The following is a 21947-nucleotide window of genomic DNA, read 5'->3' as shown; positions in this document are numbered from 1 at the left end:
TTCCTTCTTTTGCTATTTATTGATCCCTATTCCAAAGGAAAACAAAAGAACCCTGCCCAGCTGAAATGGCTTTTTCCATTTAGTACAAGTGTGGCAAAGAAAAATTTCCAAATAGAATAGGAATGCAAGGGCCGGCCCGTGGCTCACTTGGGAGAGTGTGGTGCTGATAACATCAAGGCCACGGGTTCAGATCCCCTTACCGGTCATCCTTTAAAAAAAAAAAAAAAAAAAGAATAGGAATGCAAAAGTGTTTTGAAATATCAGGCTACAGTGGTGGTGAGTCCTTTACAGAGTATGCTGGGTTTGCCCATCCCTTCAAGATTAGCACTAACAGCCAACAGCGTATGAATATGTAAATGATCCGGAAATAATATCAAAGGCCTCCCTTGCTTTATTTCCTACAGTAATTCCACTTATTTAGAAGAGGCCATATACTTTGTCCCTAGTTGACACCACAAACCTTTTCCCTGCAGACATGAATCTGAAATGCAAGTAACTGACTTGAATTCCTAGAATCTAGAACCAAGTACAATCTGTCATTAAAGACATGAAGTATTTTGGTGACAAACAAGTTAAAATCAGTGAAAAGCACTAAAACTGAACGGAAAGCTGATACAGCTGAGATGACTTAAAACCTAAATTGCTATTCTGAGCCTCATCATTACAAAGTTATAAACCCATCACATACAATGCAATGTGGCGATAAATTACCACTGCAAACAGTTTCTTCATAAGAGTTCAAACCTAATGGAGTAGACTGGCCAGTTAGCTCAGTTGGTTAGAGCATAGCCTTACAACACTGAGATCAAGGGTTCGGATCCCCCCCACCAGCCAGCTGGGGGGGAGGGGAGAATGAATGAGGCAGAGACATAAGGCTGCTCCAGTTGATGAGTAGCGCATCAAAAGCATTTTTCTCTTTAATCCAAAATATACAATGTCCTATTTGCACGTCAGCTGAATCATAATGTTTTGTTTTGTTACATTTGCAAAGCTTAGATTGAAAGGTTACTGAGACAGGCGGTAAAAAAACATTTTGAAAAAGTTACTTCACCATGACAAAGAGATGCCTAAAAAGAAAAGTGTCAAGATAAGCAACAAAGTTACTCTTAGTTTCTTACTGTAACAAATGAGGGGAGAAACTACACGTCGAGGAAAAAAGAAAAACCTCTTTAAAGATTCACAGCTCGAAATCAATGACAATGGTTTTAATGAATATGACAAATGCTCTACATAATGAATTCTAGTATAAGAACACTTCACTCCACTGGCTAAAGTTGTATTGGTAAGGGCTGGCCCATGGCTCACTCGGGAGAGTGTGGTGCTGATAACACCAAGGCCACGGGTTCGGATCCTATATAGGGATGGCCGGTTGGCTCACTGGCTGAGCGTGGTGCTGACAACACCAAGCCAAGGGTTAAGATCCCCTTACCGGTCATCTTTAAAAAATAAAATAAAATAAAGTTGTATTGGTAGCACCCCAATACAACTTCAGCCAAACAAGCTTTTATTTTTTTAGGGTACTAAAAGGACTCATCTAGCACCAACTTGTTTTCGTGCATTACAAAAGAAATTTTTCTTTAACCAAAGCCTATGTTTAGAAATAGAGTAAGAACTTTTTTTAAAAGCACATCTGTTGAACTATTTATTCATATTTTGACTGACAATTGCTTTAAAATCCCCGTGTTTGATTATAAGTCCAACCAATTAAAATTACACTGCACGTTCTAAACTAGACCGAAATACCTGAAACACATTTGCAGGGAGCCAGTTTGATACAAATGTGGAAAGTAAACAGGACTACAAAGATTAGGTTTAGTTTAGCCACTTGCCAAGAGACTTTCGGTGAGCCTCTCAAGTCACACCTGGGAAAGTGGGATTATACTATTTACCCTTACTCATAGGTTAAGAGGATCAAATGAGTTTTATGTGAAAGAAAAAACCTTGGCAACCATCTACATGGGGGACTTATTAGAACATACTGCTATCAGATAATATTTGTAAATCATTATAGTCAATCAACCATATCTTCCCGTATAAGCGCCGAAATCAAACCAGTATTGAAATAAGATTCTGCCACGATTTTTACCACTAATCCTGGTCAGAAATTTCAGTCTAAATACGACGCTCAGCCCAGATAGCGGAAGAATTTGCCCTTATCCCTATTTCATAATAAGGTGAAAACTCGGAGCCGCTAGACGTAATAAAATGCTCCTATTCCTCCATTCCCGCGTTTCCCCGCCTCATCAAGGTGCTTTTCAAATTCTGCCAAAGGCTCTCGCGGACTTTCTAGCTACTAGAACAATAAAACAAATCACCTCTTATCCCCGGGTCGGGACGAAATCCTCCCTCCTGGACCAACCTCCCGGCTCCCTCGGCCACAGGCTCGGACGCTCGACCCCGGCGCGACCCTAGCCCCAAATCGCGCGGCGGCCCGGCGGGCCCTGGCCCGCGCCGCTTCCCTCCCCCCGGCCCGGGGCACAGGCCCAAGGCCCGCGGGACTTACGCTCTCGTGGTCCCACCGCACGTTGCTGCGCTTCTCGTCCGGGGCGAGGTTTCGGTCCCGGCCCATTAACTCATCCAACAACTGCGCGGCCGAAATCATGGTGCTTCCTTCGGGCGGCTACTCCCACCAGCCCTGGCACCCACCAACGAAAACGCCGGCGACACCGCCGCCAACCTCCTCGGCCCGCTTTCAGGCCCAAAAGCCTCTCCTCCAAAGCAGCCGACAAGACAAAATGGCCGCCGCGCGGGCGCCTTCCCAGCATGCCGTGCGTCCGCGCGGACACGCCCAGGCCTGAGCGGCGAGGGCGGGCCCGGCTTCCGCGGCCGCCGGCGGGGCCTGCCAGGGCCGCACGGTAGTCATCTTGGTGACCGCAGACCTCCTGCCTCCCCAGGTGCCCGGCCTTCCCCGGCTTTTTCACACTGGGAAACAGGAGCCTACGTCTAGAAGCTTGTACACCGCTCCGAAATGGAGAAAAAGGCAGTGTCTCCCTTTGCGCCACATGGTGCCACCTTCTAGGGGCGAAACCGCAGATCAGTGCTCTGATTCCGTGTTTCGACTCCATTTTTCTACTTTCTGCGCGCGGCGCCTCTTCTACCTGGCTTTGTCATCCTACCTTGATTCCCCTGACTCGCAGGGTAGGAAATCAAGATAGGAAGCGACAAGGCGGTTTCTACAGTGTCACGTGGAGTATGAGGATTCAGTCCTACAACTGTCTTCCAGCCTGGAATTTTTTTTTAATTATTGATTCATTTGTTTAACAAATAGCTGAGTACTTTCCATGTGCCAGGTACTGCTCAGAACCTTTCAGACACAGTCCTTGCTCCTGCAGACGTTGTGCCCTAGTGAGGGAGACAATGGTAATATAAATTGGGATAATACTCTAGCGCAGTTAAGGGCATGGACTCCAAACACAGATTTCCTGGGTTTGTAATCCTGGATCTGCCACTCTGCCTTTGTTTTCTCATCTGGTAAATGAGATTTATACTAGTCATCTCCTCCCCCCGCCCCCTACCCGCACATGGTGTTATTGTGAAGATTAAATGAATTGATACAATGTAAGGCCCTACACATTGATACATTTTAAGTTCATTTAATCATTAGCTGTTATGATGATGATGGGGAAAGAAAGGTGCTGTCAAGGAGTCACAGGCTTCTCTGTGGAAATGACTAGACCTAAAAGATAAAGATCCAGCCAAGTGAAGTGGACAGAAAAGAATTCACAGCAGAGAGAGTAGTATATATCAGTCATATTTCATGATATGAAACAATTGTTCATCATTATTTAGATATGTATTTTTTTTTTTTTTTTAAGATGACCGGTAAGGGGATCTTAACCCTTGACTTGGTGTTGTCAGCACCACGCTCAACCAGTGAGCTAACCGGCCATCCCTATATGGGATCCGAACCCGTGGCCTTAGTGTTATCAGCACCGCACTCACCCGAGTGAGCCATGGGCAGGCCCCAAGATATGTATTTAAAACTAAACTAAAACTAGTGGTCTTGGGTATGCAGGCAGCTCATTAAATCACCTGAGGATGCCAAACATGTGAGAGACGCTGTTTTAGACTTGGATAGAGAAGAAACCAGCAAAGGATACTGTGAAGGAGAACCCAGAGAGATCAAAGGAAAATCTGATAAGTTTAGTCAAGGAAGACAAAAAGGAGAAAATGTTTTGTTAGAGGGTGAACAAAACCAATGCCATCTTGTGCCCCACTTACCATGTTGACTCCTGCTCAACCTTATTCCTTTGTTTCACTGACCAGTCACACCTTTTTTTTTTTTTTTTAAAAGATGACCGGTAAGGGGATCTTAACCCTTGACTTGTCAGCACCACGCTCAGCCAGTGAGCGAACCGGCCATCCCTATGTGGGATCCGAACACGGGGCCTTCGTGTTATCAGCACCACACTCTCCCGAGTGAGCCACGGGCCGGCCCGACCAGTCACACCTTAATGTTAGGGCAAATGTAAAGGGAACACAGGTTTCAGGGAGAGAGTAATTCATTACAACAGGTGGTGTTAGTGGCCTGAGCCCAGACATCGCAAGACCCCTGCCTTGTGGATCACAAGATGCCTGATGAATGATTTTATACCTTATTTTTCTTAAGATGGTTCTTTGAAGTTATTCTTAGTAACATGGGCTTTTGCTATATAAACATTGTCTAACCTGAAGAGAGAGAGAGCTCTCATCTGCTGATGTCTGATTCTTCACTGCATCCTACTCCTGTCTGTAAGTCACCCCAACTGATAAATATATCTGATTACCAAATGGACCTGCCTGCTTCCTTTTTCAGTCTCCAAGTACCTTCTCAATTTGGAGGGCATTATACTTTAACCCCCTCCTTGCACATGTTTCAAGAAAGCAAAAGTGATCAACATTGTAGAAAACTGCTGAAGGTCTGCTAGGAGAGAACTGAAAAGTATTCATAAGGTCTTATAGTTGGAAGCCAGACTAGAATGGGTTGAAGAATGAAGGGAAATTCTGAAGTAAAATGGTGGTTGGACAGCTCTTTTAAGAAGGAAAGCAGCAAAATAAGGTTAGAATTAAAAGGAGGGATGGGTGGGCCGGCCTGTGGCTCACTCGGGAGAGTGCGGTGCTGATAGCACCAGGGCCACGGGTTCGGATCCCATATAGGGATGGCCGGTTCGCTCACTGGGTGAGCGTGGTGCTGACAACACCAAGTCAAGGGTTAAGATCCCCTTACCGGTCATCTTGTGGCTCACTCGGTAGAGTGCGGTGCTGATAACACCAAGGCCATGGGTTCGGATCCCATATAGGGATGGCCGGTTCGCTCACTGGGTGAGCGTGGTGCTGACAACACCAAGTCAAGGGTTAAGATCCCCTTACCGGTCATCTTTTTAAAAAAAAAAAAAAAAAAAAAAAGGAGGGATGGGTGATGGGAGGCCTTTTAAAGATATAAGATGAGGGTATGTTTAATGTTGGGAATAATTCAGTAGAGAGGTGGAAGATAATAGAAGGGCATGGCTAAAGGTTTAAGTTCTTGAAAAGGTGAGGGGGTAGACTCCAGAGCATATTTGAAATTATTAGCCTTTGTTAGGAGAAAGGACCTTTCTCCACTGAAACAAGAAAGAAAAAGATACAAATCAGTTTGTAGATTTAGCAGTGAGATGAGGAAGTTCTCAGCCGTTGGCTATTGTTTTCTAAATGAAGCATTTGTCGAAGGTTCTTCACTGCCACTACCACCAAAAAGAAAGAAAAAAGAAGTATATGTTATAAACCACAAACAGGACATATACAACCTGATTGCAAAGTTGCGGCTTCTTTTTTTTTTTTCCTTTTTGTCTTTTTTCGTGACCGGTAACGGGATCGCAACCCTCGGTGTCGCGCCCGCACCGCGCTCAACCAGTGAGCAGACCGGTCTCTATATGGGATCCGAACCCCCGCCGCCGCGCTCGCAAGCGCCGCACTCTACCGAGTGCACCACCGGGCCGGCCCAAAGTTGCAGCTTCTATCCACTAAAACTTTTTAATCTATTTATCTCACTCATTCTATAAACTATAATGAGAGGTGTGCTCTGTCCCAGGAGCTGGGTTAATGGCTGGTAATACAAAGATAGATGTATGAAACCTGGTTCTCAGGGAGCTCCTGACTTATGGGAGACAAAAATGTAACTATAACCACAATTTGGTATTGAAATGAAAATTCTAAATGCCTTTGGATCACAGAGGTGAGAGCTCCTGACCCAGTCACATACTAGGCAAATCTTATTCTACACTCTCCTCTTCCTACATTCTAAGGACAGCTACAGTTCAGTGGTTATCACCACTGCAGGTAACAAATTCCTTCATTTATCCTTCATTAATCCAATTAGCTTTAGTGTCATCTGCATCAGACTCCCTGCTGGGCCTAGGGAAGTAAGAGGTAAAAGTAATCTTTATTAGCAGATCACAATGCCCAGTTTAGAGATAATTTTGATGAATTACATGAGTTCGTTATTTTCTAATGATGGGATAGAAAACAACTTAATCTTATCAGCCAGTGGTCTCCAGACCCCATCTCATACCTGTTACTAGTAGAAAATATTGTGGGCTGGGGCCGGCCCATGGCTCACTCGGGAGAATGCGGTGCTGATAACACCAAGGCCACGGGTTCGAATCCTATATAGGGATGGCCAGTTAGCTCACTTGGGAGAGTGTGCTGCTGACAACACGAAGCCAAGGGTTAAGATCCCCTTACTGGTCATCTTAAAAAAAAAAAAAGAAAGAAAGAAAAAGAAAATATTGTGGGCTGAACTGTGTCCACCCTCACCCAAAATTCCTACATTGGGCCGGCCCGTGGCTCATTCGGTAGAGTGCGGTGCTGATAACACCAAGGCCATGGGTTCGGATCCCATATAGGGATGGCCGGTTCACTCACTGGGTGAGCGTGGTGCTGACAACACCAAGTTAAGGGTTAAAATCCCCTTACCGGTCATCTTTTTTTAAAAAAAAAAAACAAAAAAAAACAAAAAACAAAATTCCTACATTGAAACCCTAGCCTCCAGTACCTCAGAATGTGACTGTTTTCAGAGCTAGGGACTTTGAAGAGGTGATTAAGTAAAAATGAAGCCATTAGGGTGGGCTGAAATATAATCTGACTCGTTCCTTTATACGAAGAGGAAATTTGGGCACACAAAGAGACACCGGGGATGCACTTGCACAGAGAAAAGGCCATGTGAGGACACAGTGAGAAGAGGGTCTCCTGCAAGCCCAGGACAGAGGTCTCAGGAGATACCAAACCTACTGACACCTAGATCTTGGACTTTTAGTCTCCAGGACTGTGAGAAAATAAATCACTCTTGTTTAAGCCACCCAGTCTATGGTATTTCATTATGGCAGTACTAGCAAACTAATATAGAAAAGAAGCCACAGTTACTACAGGCCTCCTGTGATTCCATCATCCATCTATCTTGCTGCCTCAGTCATCTATTTAAAAGTAAATCTGGTCTCTTCCCACTGAAAATCCTTCAATGGCTCCCCATCACCTCCACCCTAAGGTTTAAAGGCCACAACATGGCCCATGGTATGACCAGCTTCTCCAACTTCATCTGCTACTGCTCCCCACACCCTGCACACCCTTGCTTCCTACATTACACCACTTACCTTGCTCCAGGCATGGCATGCTCTTCCTCTACCCCAGCACCTCCTACCCATCTTTCAGTTCACAGTGTAAGCTTGACCAGCTCAACCTGGACCCTGATCCTCCACCCACCATACACAACTGATCACCCTCTTCTTTGTGACACCATTGTACCTTAAACATCCTTGCACATTTTTGGGTTTGTCACTTGACATTGCAAACATCAGCCTCTTTCTTTAGAATGAAAGTTCCTTTAGGTCAGGTGCCATTTCTTATTCATCTTTGTATTCCCGGATTCTAGCACAGTAACTAACATGTAGGAGGTAGCTCCTGTTCACTCCTAACCTCACTATGGTCCGTGCTATGATCTCAATGTTTGTGTCTCCTCAGAATTGATATGTTCAAATCCTAGCTCCTAAGGTGATGGTATTAGGAGGGGAGATAGGGGGGATGTGATTAGGTCATGAGGGCAGAACCCTCAGAATGAGTTTAGTGCCCATGTAAAAGAGGCCCAAGAGAGCTTCTTTGCCCCTTCCTACCACGCCGTGTGAGGACACAGTGAGAAGTCACTGCAACACAGAAGACAGCCCTCACCATAACTTGACCATGCTGGCTCTGTGATCTTGGATTTCTGTCTCCGGAAGTATGGGAAATAGATTTCTGTTGTTTATAAGCCACCTAGCTTATGGTATGTTGTTATAGCAGCCCAAATAGACTAAGACAGTCTGGATCTGGCTGCCATCCCTGCCACACCACTGCAACTTTCCTCTCCACAGTCACCAACAATCTCCTTACGGTAAAACCCATTGCACACTTTTCAGTCCTTCATTTCTTGCTCTTTTTGCAGCATATGACCCTGTGGATCACTTCATTATCTCCAAACCCAACCAACAGTGCAGATTTAATACACCCAGGGAATTAGGTAATTCCCTAGAGGTAAGACAAAGGGTAGACAAATGGAAGTAATAGAATAGCCTCAGGTTACGTTCAGTTGTAGCAAGGATTAGAGGTTTTGTTTGTGGAGTAAGTTTTGTTTTTTGTCTGAGAATAACAAACAGAAGACTGATTCAGAGATAAGTAGAGGTTGAGTTTAAGAAGCTACTAATATTCATTGATTCAATAGTTATTGTTTGGCACTTGCTACAATCCTCTTAAAGATGGGAAATTTGATAAATAAACTCCTATAAAGAGAATTCATAGACTTCAGGGTGCAGTGACTACTATTTTTTTTTTTTCCAGCAGCTGGCTGGTACAGGGATTGAATCGTGGACCTCAGTATTATCAGCACCACACTCCAACTGAACTAACCGGCCAGCTCCAACTACCAATTTCTTTTTAATTGTTTTTTTTTTTTTTAAGAAGCCATTACCCACATCCGTGTCACTCAAATTGTGTTAAAGAGCCCAATTCCAGTGCCATGCACCTCAGCTTCAGATGGAGTATCATGCTGGATCTGAGAATTAAAATTTAGATGTAAATGTAAGCTCAAGCAGAGTTTCAATTTGCCATGGGGGTCAATTTAAGTGTGCAGTTTATATTCAAAACCACCTAGTGTGCATGTGTATACTGGGTGAATTATTGTATCATAATAAAGACATTGGTTTTTCTTAAATAGTAGCAAGAGAAATGCTTGCTGTGCAGACGGTAACAGCATCAAGAGAAGGAAATGAAAACTCCATTCCTAAATTTGTCCCTTCCTATTTCATCTCCTCTCTGTTTCATCTTCCTCCCTTCCTCCCCAGGGCTATTTCCTTAATCCTTCTGACCCCATCTGCAAAGTTCCATCCTGTGCCACATCGGAGGATCTCTCCAAGGCACCTGGGCTCAGCAAAACAATATTTTCTTTTTCTCCCACTGGGTAGTAAAACAGTGCCAACTGAGGCTCTGAGCCTCATTGGATTAGGCAAGGAGTTGGCAAAATGCTGTTTGTATACAGACCATAGCTCTTTCCCAAAGGCCTGGGATCAGGACCAGAATAACTCCAAAGCTTCTTTGGTGTTCCTCCTTCCTTTCTTTTTTCCTTAAGTGATCTTCATGAAGAATGATTAAATATAACTTATAAGCGGTAATAAATTACAGTTTATAAACTGTAAGCACAATATAAATATTTTTCCTGAAAGCTAAGTTAGAAGAAATTTCTGTCTAAAATGAGATGCAAAACAACAGTTGAAATAAATATTCTAACTGAATGGTCCCCAGCACTGTCAAAAAGAAGAAAGAACAGGGTAATCTATCTTCGTAATAATGGGCATATTATAGTAGGGTCTTTTTCAACCCATTTCCTCATCCTGCTGGGTAAGAATTGGTTCAGATAAGGAAAAAGAGCCAACCAAACTGGGAAAATACCAAAAACCAAAAAACAACCCACCAATTATTATTATTATTATTATTTATTTTTTATTTTTCTAAAAGATGACCGGTAAGGGGATCTTAACCCTTGACTTGGTGTTGTCAGCACCACACTCACCCAGGTGAGCTAACCGGCCATCCCTATATGGGATCCGAACCCATGGCCTTGGTGTTATCAGCACCGCACTCTCCCAAGCGAGCCACGGGCCGGCCCCCCACCAATTATTTTTGACGCCTGGTAAACAGCCTGTGCCAGAGGATAAGGCTTTTCTGGCTCTCAAATATGCCTTTTCTCTTTTCATGTGTCTGTCCTCCTCCCTTGAAGCTGCGGGGTGGGGAGATCTAAAAATAGTCAATGAATCACGGCAGATAATATTGTGCAGTAGTTACATAAACAGGCAGCCCGGGGGCCGGGGCCGTGGGTCGGAACGGAAAATATCTAGGTCAGGGCGCGCCGCGGTCCCTTGCGTCCCCTGACTAACTTGGCCAGAACGGTGTTCGAGGCCGTGATTCTCAGCGACCGTGCGCTAAGCCATAGTTCGAGTGTTGAATTATTTTGTTCTAAGTGATACGGAAGAGCACATCGTGCAGAGCTAAAAGCAGAAGCAACTGAGCAAATAAGAATTTTATAAACCAGCACGATTTCTTTAGCCAAGACCAGAAGAAACCAAAACCAAAACCCGACTTGCATCACCACTATTCTGCTTCCCTGTTGTCTCACTGCAGCAGGGATTTACTGCTGCCTACAGCTGCCTGTTGAAGGAAGACTCGTTCGTTTATCCTGTAGAGCGTTTTGCTTTGTTTTCTTATTACAGTTTCAGATACAGAATTTCTTCCAAGCCTTTAGATGTCTGCCTGCAGACTGAGTCCTTCCCAATTAAATGAGTCTCATTTTAAGATGTTGATGGTGGTCAAATCTTTAGTTGTAGGTTACTGAATGTGGTATTATTCTGCCCTCTGCATTTAAAATTTAAAATTTTATTAGATCCAGGTAACACTTAGCCAGTCAATTTTGCTGGCTTAAAGTGAGTTTGCAAAAGTTTTATTTTTTAGAAGTGGAATCATATATTTTGGAACTGAAAGGGACAATAGAGATAGGTTCAACCCCACATAATAACTTGCCCTAGGTCACACAGCTGTTAATATGATAGGACCAGAACCACAGTTTCTTGACTTCCTCACAAATCTATCTACCTCCTTTCCCAAAAGAAAACAGCCTGGATAGCTGTCCAGAAACAGGGAACAGTGGATACTGCCTTTTTGTTTTGTTTTGTTTAAAAGTGTTTGCAAACAAACTTGCCGTTGTGTATGTACCTTTTCTGAGCATCTCTGTGGTACACAAGCTGTGAATTACTGTTTTGGCACTGGGAGGCAGTGTGGTGTGGAAAAACAAACCTGGTCTTCCCTGCAGGTTCTTCTCCATTCCTATCTAGCTATGCAACCTGGCCTGAGTCACTTCATTTTTCAGTTGTTTCACAAGAAGTGTTGTGAGCATTAATGAGATGAAGTGTAATAGAAATAGCTTTTATTTATTGAGCTTGCTGCGTAGCACAGATGCAGTTCTAAGCACTTTACATGTATTATCTCATGTATTAACTATTTGAGGACATAGCTATTATTATTCTCTTCATTTTACAGATGAGAAACTGAGGCCCAGAAAGATTAAGTAACTTCCCCATTTGCACAATTCCCCTTCCCAAGGTCATAGAATTTACTGTAACTAGTGAAAATTCTGGAAAACTAACTGCGTCTGACTCCAGGCCCCACCCTCTTAAACACAATGCTTGCCATCCTTCTTGCCTCCTGTTTTTCTCTTATATCCCACATCCAATCAATCAGCCAATTCTGCCAGCGCCACCTTCAGATACAGTCTGAATCTGCCTCCTCACTAGCTCTACCATGAACTGCCGGTACAAAACTGCCATCATTTCTCTCACCTGGATTATTGCAGTCACCTCCTAAGTCTCCTTGTTTCTACCCTTTTAAACTACAGTTTTTCCTCAACACTGTGGCCAAAGGGATACTGACATAACAAGTCATATCAATTCACTGCTCAAAACCCTCCAATGACTCCTTTTGATCTTAGATGCAATGGTCTGAACATACATAGTTTCTTTATCTGTATTCTCAAAGACTATTTTATCTAATGGATAACACCACAGTGAGGAATCTATAGTTCCTTCATTTGTCTTAGGGTTCAGTATTCTTTTCATTTAAATGCATCCAAAAAATTGCTTTGGATGTATTTGTGTTAATATTCACTGCTATTTTTTTTTTTTTTTTCTTTTTTTCTGCAGCTGGCTGGTAATGGGATCTGAACCCTTGACCTTGGAGTTAGGGTCCTACAATTTCTATTCCCTGCCCCCCCATATTTCCTCCTTAGCTCCATGCCTTACCTCTTGAGATTTGCCCCTTTATTCACACCTTTCTGCATCCCTGGACTCCTTGATTTTCCTGAAATACCAGGCGCAGTCCTGATTCAAGACCTTTGCATTTTGTCTTCACTCTGTCTCAAATGCTTTCCCCCCAGATACCACGTGGTTTGCTCTATCACTTCCTTCGGATCTTAGCTTAGATGTCACCTTCTTGGTGAGGATTTTCCTTGGCCCTGAATTTAAAATTGCACAATACCCTGCCCCTCTGGCATTCCCTAATCTCTTTCCCTGCTTTATTGTCCCTGTAACATTTAATCGACACCTAGTATACTGTATGCTTTGCTTATTTATTTGCTGATTGCCTCAGTTTCCTCATCTGTAAAATGGGAGGGATGTTGATAATAGTATTTACCTCATGCATTGTTTTGAGGATTAAATGAGTTAATATATGTAAAGCCTATAGAACAATGTCTAACATGTAAAGCATTATACCTGTGTTAAATATTGTTATTATTTTCTTATTATTAAGCTACATGCTGGGTAATGGAATATAAAGTTATCCTCAAAAAACTTGCCTTCTAGAATAGAAAAGCAGAATGGTGACAGCTTTCTTGGTTGCTGAGTAAGCACAATTTCCACACTGACTAATGATGCCCAGTGCCTCTGGTCTGAAATACCTACCAGCGCTGATAGGATATTCTGCTGCAAATATAAAGCTCAAAGAGTTTAAGCACAATTTCCACACTGACTAATGATGCCCAGTGCCTCTGGTCTGAAATACCTACCAGCACTGATAGGATATTCTGCTGCAAATATAAAGCTCAAAGAGTCGAAGTTCGAAGATAGAGTTCCCACATCAGTTGTAATTCAAGTGTCATGCCTACCCCTTGGCTTTAAGGAGCAAATATAATGGCTCATGAAGAAGTTGAAAATATTGCCTGGCTGCAAGGGCTCTGACTTATGGCTGCCCAGAGCCACACAGCTCTGGACTGTAAGTGATAATCACTAAGGGTGCAGGGCTGTTGGGGACATGCTGTGTTGACTTAACCCCACTTTACATGGTGATGCTTTAGTTAGTTGGTTTGACCCAGAATCTCAGACTCACTGGCAGTAAATTCTCTCCATCATTTTCAAGTTTGCCATGAATAGTTGATTTACTACTAGCAAGTGAGCACTTTATTTCCAAAAGGGAGCATATTTTTCTCATTATGCTCCATTCATTTTTTAAAAAAAAGTTTTTATTTTCATTTTCCCATTCATTTTTGAGTGCTCACTTACCATTATAATTGTTCACTTTTCAAGCCTATGCCACAAACGTTCATACATAAACACACTCTAGGCTGCAGTTTGCTGAGAATGAAGGTTGTATTGGATCCTTCTACTCCAAACAATGTCTACCTTATCCTTGGTTTACTCATTCAGCAAATATTAATTAAGCATTTCTATGTGCCAAGCGGACACTTCCTTATCTTCATGGAGCTTATAGTTTAGAAATCCAGATCAAGGCTCTTCCTTCATTTATCCCAAAATCAACAGTCATTTCATCAGAGAGTACACCTTAAAGGCACCTGGATAATCTAATTCTAATGAATAATAGTTTAGAATGTCGCTCGGAAACATCAGTGGAGTTGCTCCCTGCCAGCCAGACAAGCTAGCTTTCTGTAAGTCACTAAAGTTAAGGTGCCCAGTGCAAATCAGCTTTTTCCTAGAACCAAACAAACTTTCCTGATAATTATACTTTTCAGGTTAGTGACCTAATCCTCACTCACTATTGAACATATGTTCTACTCTTCATCATGTCTGTACTCGGCTATAAGCATTGCAGATATTTATTTCAGTTTAATTAGGGAATTGGTGAACAAGGACATTTCAAAACAGAGGGGAAAAAAGTATTTTCCTTCTGTAATATGAATTCAGCTTTGACACCTGGGGATGAATTTAGTAGCTCCGAATCCTTCAGTTTTTGTGAAGATAGAGTTTTTGCCAGCATATTAATTACATCTTTGTACAGTTTTAATAGCCCTTCAAAGTGTGCGGAATTGCTTCCTATGTGTACAACATTAAATAATTAGTTTTACTTAAATTAGTCTGCTATATTAAGAGTCTGTTCTCGAAAAATTCTGGTCATTGAAGTATATTTTTTAAGTGCCTTAGGAATTAAAGTACGTATGTAGTGCTTTACATTTGAGCAGATAAGGACATGTTTGTAGCCTTCTGGACAGATCCAGAGAAGCCAACGTTTTTAAAAATGGAAATTTGGAAATCCTGTGTGTGTGTGTGTGTGTGTTACATGTGTACATGTGTGTGAAGGAAAGAAAAGAGAAAAAGGAGCAAGCAACTGAGACTCAGGAATATCTGCTGTAGTAATAATTTAAGTGGCAGAGCAAATTACAGATAGGAAATGGTTATTATCCTGATAATATTTAATTTTCAAATGGTATTTGATACATATGAAACAAGTTTCCATCATCCCTGAAAAGGAATGCGGCAATATTAAAAACATGTTTTGAAAAGAGTGAGATGATCTAATGAGCTGTACTGATGGAGTAACATTCCACAATATCATTGTAGTCAGCCAGCCAGCCAGCCAGCCAGCCCACCAGCCTTCTGCAGCAGCTATTGAAATTAGAGCTCTTAGGATAAATTAGTTTTTCCTAGGGACCAGAAATACAATTTAAAAATAAATTTTAAGCATATTAAATATTTTGATCATCTGCTTTGTGAAAAGAAAAGTTAAGAGTACCAGCCTGGGTTCCTGGTTCTAGCTGAACTCTTAGCAGGCTTACATCCCAAATCACCTTTTGTCATTTTAAATCATGCTTCATTTCTTTTCTTTGGGACAGGACCTGTTTACACTGGGCATGTAAACGCAATCATCGTCAGGTGGTCTCTTACCTGTTAAAATCAGGAGCTGACAAAGAGATTCTTACCACAAAAGGAGAAATGCCAGTCCAATTAACATCAAGGAGAGAAATCAGGAAGATTATGGGAGGTGAGTCTGAGTTTTGAGGGAACTTTTGATTTTGTCCAGCTAATTTAAGACTTGTGGTATTATTGTCTACATTATTCTTTTTTTTTTTTTTAAAAGATGACCGGTAAGGGGATCTCAATCCTTGGCTTGGTGTTGTCAGCTCCACGCTCAGCCAGTGAGTCAACTGGCCATCCCTATATAGGATCTGAACCCGTGGCCTTGGTGTTATCAGCACCACACTCTCCCGAGTGAGCCACGGGCCAGCCCAGGCTACGTTATTCTTGATGCTGGTCAAACAGCTGGTCTATTTTCTAAAGCTAATTACTATGCCAAGAGAGTAATTCTGTGTTGTTTCGGGGGAGCTCAGCATTATAAGGTTTTATTTTTTTATTTGTAAAATTTAAGACAAGGATAAAAATGATAATTATAAACCTAATGAAATATTTTTTTCTCTTCTGACCTGAAGAGGCAGTAAACACTGACTAAAATATTTGTCACAAACCACTTGCTTCTAAAAGATAAGTTTTCTCAGGACCGGCTGGTTAGCTCATTTGGGAGAGCGTGGTGCTGGTATCACCAAGGTCACAGGTTCAGAGCCCCTTACTGGCCAGCGGCCAAAAACAAGAAATATCTTTTTCTTAGTAATTTTTTTTTTTTTTTGGGCAGCTGACTGATATAGGGATCGAACCCTGGACTTTGGTGTTGTCAGTACCACACTCTAACCAACTGAGCTAACCAGCCAGGCTTTCTTGGTAGTTTTTAAAGGACTGTGTCAATGTTTTGTGTTTTCTTCTTTTAAAGTGGAAGATGATGATGATGATGACAACCTCCCCCAGCTGAAGAAGGAGTCAGAACTGCCCTTTGTTCCCAACTATTTGGCTAACCCAGCCTTCCCTTTTATCTACAGCCCCGCAGCTGAAGATTCAGCCCAGATGCAGAATGGGGGCTCCTCCACACCTCCTGCATCACCCCCTGTAGATGGCTCGCCTCCATTGCTTCCCCCTGGGGAACCGCCCCTGCTAGGGGCCTTTCCACAGGACCACACCTCTTTGGCACTGGTTCAGAATGGTGATGTGTCTGCCCCCTCTGCCATACTCAGAACACCAGAAAGCACAAAACCGGGGCCTGTTTGTCAGCCACCAGTGAGTCAGAGCTGCTCCCTGTTCTCTTCTGTCCCATCCAAGCCACCAGTGTCTCTGGAGACTCAAAATGGGACATATGCAGGTCCGGCGCCAGCATTCCAGCCATTTTTCTTCACTGGAGCATTTCCATTTAATATGCAAGGTAACCCCTCCTCAGCAAACAGCCTCTGCAACAGGGGAGCCTAAGGGTGTGAGATTTATTTATTTGTATAACGTGGGTATAATTATAAACTTACAGAAAAGTTCCAAGACTAGTATAAGGAGCTCCCTTTACTCAGACTGACAAATTGTTTACCTTTTACCCTGACGTACTTAGGTATATTAGTATTGTATTTCTCCCAAGAACTGGATATTCTCTTATGTAACTATAGTAAAATGATCAAATTTAGGAAATTGACCTTGGTGTAATACTTTTCTGTAATCCATAGTCCACATATAAATTTTGTAAGTTGTGTCAGTAATGCCCTTTGTAGCTATCTTTGCTCTCCTGACCCCTGCCCTGTGCCCAGGATCACACATTGCATTTAGTTACCATGTCATTTTAATCTCCTCTAATCTGGAACATTTCTTCATCCTTTATTATTTTTGACATCAAACTTTTTGATGATTATAGGCCAGTTATTTTGTAGGATGTGATTTTCTGTCATTCTTTCTCTTTATTAGTTGGTATTCTACTGTAAAGAAGAACTTTCTCTTCTCCCCTATTTATATCACTATGGACTCATGGATTCTTATTTTATTCAGTGGGTTATAATGCATTACTGTCATTATTTCGATATTCAGATTATCCCAGATTCGGCCAGTGGGAGCCCCTTCAAGCTAGTTCTTGTGTCCCTTGGACATGTTCCCATTATTCTTGCAGCACTGCCTTATTTTCTGGTGCAGCGAGATGTTCCAGGTTCATAGTGTAACTTTCCCTGTCCCAGCCCTGGAATTGAGCTCTGGTTCTTTTTGATGGCGAATGATATTTAGAAACCAGGATGTGGGCTCTAGGTGTCCTCATTGCTACAGGTGTGTCATTTCTTCTAGGCCTACTCAGAAGACAGCACCAGGAAAGAAAATAAAAAAGCAAACAGACACATATTCATTTATATATACATGTGTATCTATATCTCTACATCTGTTTATCTGTATCTTTTTAAAAATATTAAAAACCACAAGTTCATCCTGATACGTTCAATTCCAGTTGAACACTGTAGAGTACAGTCTAGTCATAGCTTTCCTTTTTCCCTGCAAGTAACTCCCTCGCTTCCTGTTTTGGGGGACCTACTACTATAGGTGCCGATAACAGTGGCCCCAGGATCCTATGAAAGATTTCTATATAAGGAGCAAAGCACCTGTACATAGGTGCTTGGCTCAGGCCATCTTGGCAGCCAGGCTAGGATATAGAAGGCAGATTGCTTAGATCCCAGACCCATTAATAATAGTTTTTATTTACTCCCAGAGCCAAGCCCCCTCCCTCATTAAGGTATATTGTATTCAAATCATAGTTAGCTTTTGACTTTTATTAATAGCTTATCTTTTTGCTCTTTTTTTGTCTTTATTGCAAGGAGTTTCATATTTAGAAAGTATTTTTCATACTTTCATTTATGACTTTGGATCCATAATTGTTAACTTTTTAGAGTAACTTATGTACCATATCTTGCCTGTGCCTTCTTTCAAGCCCCCTGCCTGGCTCATGTGTAGTTTGATCTATGCTTTTTTTTTTTTTTTTTGGTGACTGGCTGGTATGGGGATCCGAACCCATGACCTTGGTATTATACACCACATTCTAACCAGCTGAGCTAATCTCATGTGTAGTTTCATATCCAACCCATTCTTAAATCTTTACCTCCTTAGCTCCAATGACAGAAGTAAATTTTCCTTCAACACAGCTGGGATGCTTGCCCCTACCACCCCCCCTTGTACTTTGTGGACCACAGTCTTAGATGTAGGGAGGACAACGCAGGAAACTTCCCCAGCAGAGCCAGAACTGGGCTTAAGCAAACCCTGCCATCTGTGCTTGGTTTTCTCATTGGGTAGCACCTTTGGCATGGGGCATGATTAAGTAACCATCTTCTGAAAAAGATCTTAATTTACATGGGCTGTACTATGCCAGAACCATTCATTAACATTTCTCTCTCTTTTTTTCTAGAGCTGGTACTCAAAGTGAGAATTCAGAACCCATCTCTTCGAGAAAATGATTTCATTGAAATTGAACTAGACCGACAGGAGCTCACCTACCAAGAATTGCTCAGAGTGAGTTGCTGTGAGCTGGGCGTTAATCCAGATCAAGTGGAGAAGATTAGAAAGTTACCCAATACTTTGTTAAGAAAGGTAAGAAAAGTCTGTTAAGCATGATGGTTGCTTTTTGCATTTGGAAAATACCTGCCTTCCTCCCTGTTATTTGAGTCATGGTTGAAGAAATGAAGAGAGAATAGAAAAGTAGCACAGAGTGGTTTTCCAAATGTAATCATTAAGCTTTCTTTCCCTGTGCTGTACTTTCTTTTCCCTCTATAGAGACACTGGCATTTTTGAAAGTTGTAGGATGCCAGAGAGAATTTTCTGAATTACTATTCACATGTAGCTAGTTTCAGTTGTTTCTGTGTCATCTGTAAGGATTACCTTAGTGCACTATTAGATGTACCTTGTGTTTTACAAGATAAGAACCAAGTAAATTTATAGGGCAAACCACATACATACATGTATGGTCCTCCCAGAGTCTCTGGGGTCTTGAAAATAAGTCTTCTGGCTTCTCAGTGCACCTGAGGAAAACTGATCCATGCACATCCCTTCAAGTTGTGTGCTCGTCCTGTAGCAGCTGCTGTTAAGGGCTTCTGCCATTTCATTTTTCTTTTTTTTTTCTATATAAAGATGACTGGTAAGGGGAGGGCTTCTGCCATTTCAACCCAATTCATACTCTTGGGGACTTGATTGCACTATCAATGACTTAGCCCACCCTGGGGTTTTTTTGGTTTGTTTGTTTTTTGCTTCTAGGTTTTGCAATGAGCCAAGATACTGGTATCAGTACAGCACACCAAACACATAAAGACAAGTAGCCCCTCTTAATCTGTTAAACCTATTTTTGTTTTAGGACAAAGATGTGGCTCGACTTCAAGATTTCCAAGAGCTGGAACTGGTTCTAATGATAAGTGAAAATAATTTTCTGTTCAGAAATGCTACGTCCACACTGACTGAAAGGCCTTGCTATAACAGGAGAGCTTCAAAACTGACTTACTAATGCAGCAGGGACTTTTATCACTGACTATTGTGACAGTGCTTGTCACCTCTGGGCCAAGGACAAGCCATTGATCTAAATGCCTGTATGCCCGGGAGGGCCCCTGGTGCCACTGCGTGGTATACATTAACATCGTTCTGCCTGGGTAGGAGGCCCCTGACCCCCAAGCAGCGGTGCCACTCTTCCAAGCCTCTTGGTGCACAATAAACCTATCGCTTGAAACTTTGAACAGCCGAGAAGTGGTCTGGAGAGGCAGAAGCCAAAGGTTCTATATCCAGTGTGCTTTATGTGGAGAATGTAAGGAAGTTGTCTGAGCAGAAGCTGAGAGCGTGCAGAGACTGTTTCCAGTCATTCCTGTTGATGTGCACCTGAAGGCTGGCTGTGCTTTTCTTGGTGTTGCGCGCTCACAGCTCTCCTGAAATTGTGAACTGACTAGAGAGGAAGACTGGGGAAAGCACAGGTACTAGACAAATGAATTTTAGTATGGCTGTGAGGTTTCATATAACATGTTTGTAAGTGTCACTCAGGTTTAAAGTATTTAAGAATACAGCTAACTAATTGTATATATGCTGTTAACCAAAAGAGCTTCCCCTCCCCCACTTTTTCCTTTGTAAACACTCATGGAGGCTTCTGTGTCTCTAGACAGTCATCTCTGCACTGACTCCCTTTCATGGTCACTAGAGGGCTCTCTGATGCTTTCTAAAAGAGCAAGCGCTTTTTTACTCCGAAGCGATTTCTGTCATCTGTGTATTTAATTGCACCGAATGAGAAGAGCACAAACATTGCCAGTCCATGTTCTCCCCTTTCATTTTCCACCAGAAATGAAAAGCAATTTTTGAGACTGAATCTGTTGCTATTTTAAAGGTTATTGTGGGAAACTGAGCTAAAGGAGTTAACATCTTTATTTTTGTATCAAAGATAAAGGTTATTTTGAAATTATTAGGATTTTTACACAACTCTGGAATCTGTTGCTTTTGTAAACAAATTGTTTGATCTTTGAGATTCCCCCCTCCCCCAACCGATCTACTTAACAAAGTCAATTTGAGTCCACCAGACTTTGTTCTGAAAAACAAAACTTGAGCTTGGCATAAGAATTGTTTTAAAGAATGCATTCAAGGATTCTTTTCCTTTTCTTCAGTGTCATTACTGTTAAAAGAAAAGCCACTGTCTTGTTGAAACAAACAGCTTCACTTTAGAAATAAAAACTAGCACACTTAGACAAACAGGAGAGCAGGGGTTTGAAGCCAGCTGCTAAAGAGCATCCCTGCTGTCTTAAGAAGCTTTTTCCCCATAGTGCCTATAGTTTCCAAAGAAACTTAACTTCCTAACTGTGTTAACTTAATTTTATTAGAACACTACAATTGAGTGAGAACGTGCAGAAGATGTCAGTGGAGGAGAATGTTGTGTTAAGATAATGGCCTCCTGCTGCTGCCTAAATGCTGAAATGATGTTAAGGTGTTTTTCAAGGCCAACTTCATGAAGTCACATTGTTTAGTGACTTAATTGTATTCTAGCAATTATGCTGGTGACTTACTCACCCTTGTACAGTGTTTGCATAGCAGAGTGAAGGTTACTTATTACCCTCTTTTCTGGAGTGCTTTAAAGAAGAAACCACCCTTGTGTTTCAACAAATTGGAAGCTAGTTCATCTAGATGTAGTCACCTTTTTTTTTCTTTGCTTTGAAAAAAGTTACAATTTACTGATACAATTAAGTCTGGTTCTATCCTAGAAGGAATAAACTCAGTATTAATTCATGTGTAAATTACTGGGGTTAAAACTCAGCCACCCCCAAAAAATAAATAAATAATAATAATAATAATAAAAAAAACTCAGCCACCCAGATTATTAGAGGCTCTCAGACGCGGTGGAGGACCTGGCTGGGAGGTGGCCTACAGAGGAGTAGCTCCAGGACATTTCCCAGGCTCAGAAACCGAGGCAAGCAAGGGTTTTGGTGTCTCAGGTGAGAGATGGGTCTGATGTGGCTCTGCCCTATGCTGGTCTCTCTTCTCCTTTGTAAAATCCTCTGTGGTCAACTGACTTCTGCATATAGCATTGGGATAAGACTGCACAGTTGCTGGTAGGTGAGTTTAAAGTCTTAATCTATGCATTCAGAGAAATATTTTTATATGCTTTGTGTAATTTATAACAAGGATTTTTTTTTAGCTTTGTTAACTGTAAATTCACCCCTCTTCCTCCACTGCATATTTAAAGCATGTGTTCACTGTGTGTAAACATTCACTGAAGGTTTTTTTTTTGTGCACTGCTGACAGTTCAAACATAACAAGTATTATTAAAATTAAATATTAACTGAC

The 21947-nt window shown here is 42.0% G+C and overlaps 2 protein-coding genes across 7 annotated transcripts in view; one reads left to right on the top strand and one right to left on the bottom strand.

The window, feature by feature from the left end:
• The window catches only part of LUC7L3 (LUC7-like 3 (S. cerevisiae)), a 26076-nt gene extending 23306 nt beyond the window's left edge, over positions 1 to 2770 (bottom strand). For 5 of the 6 annotated variants that reach the window (XR_550353.1, XM_008570826.1, XM_008570827.1 and 2 more), the window contains exon 1: positions 2504 to 2765. Coding sequence is in view for 5 of the 6 variants with exons in the window: in XM_008570826.1 (XP_008569048.1) it covers positions 2504 to 2602 (99 nt within the window). In the remaining variant the exon portion in view is untranslated. Of the gene's footprint in view, positions 1 to 2503 lie in introns of all 6 variants that reach the window. The other variant, XM_008570832.1, reaches the window with a different exon arrangement.
• On the top strand, positions 2764 to 21947 carry ANKRD40 (ankyrin repeat domain 40). The gene is made up of 5 exons (XM_008570837.1): positions 2764 to 2855; positions 15149 to 15297; positions 16078 to 16560; positions 18553 to 18734; positions 19492 to 21947. The coding sequence occupies exons 1-5, from the start codon at positions 2764 to 2766 to the stop codon at positions 19636 to 19638; spliced, it is 1053 nt and encodes a 350-aa protein (XP_008569059.1). The 3' UTR covers positions 19639 to 21947.

The sequence above is a fragment of the Galeopterus variegatus genome, unplaced genomic scaffold (genome assembly GCF_000696425.1).
Source record: "Galeopterus variegatus unplaced genomic scaffold, G_variegatus-3.0.2 Scaffold633, whole genome shotgun sequence".
NCBI lineage: Eukaryota > Metazoa > Chordata > Mammalia > Dermoptera > Cynocephalidae > Galeopterus > Galeopterus variegatus.
This window is presented reverse-complemented; position numbering and strand designations above follow the sequence as displayed.

What these genes read in the sequence shown, in the direction of transcription:
- ANKRD40 (XM_008570837.1), top strand. Translation starts at nt 2,764, where the DNA reads ATGCCGTGCGTCCGCGCGGACACGCCCAGGCCTGAGCGGCGAGGGCGG. An exon ending in GGGCCTGCCAGGGCCGCACG is followed by an intron (nt 2,856 to 15,148) that starts GTAGTCATCTTG and finishes TCTTTGGGACAG; the next exon opens with GACCTGTTTACACTGGGCAT. An exon ending in ATTTCCATTTAATATGCAAG is followed by an intron (nt 16,561 to 18,552) that starts GTAACCCCTCCT and finishes CTTTTTTTCTAG; the next exon opens with AGCTGGTACTCAAAGTGAGA.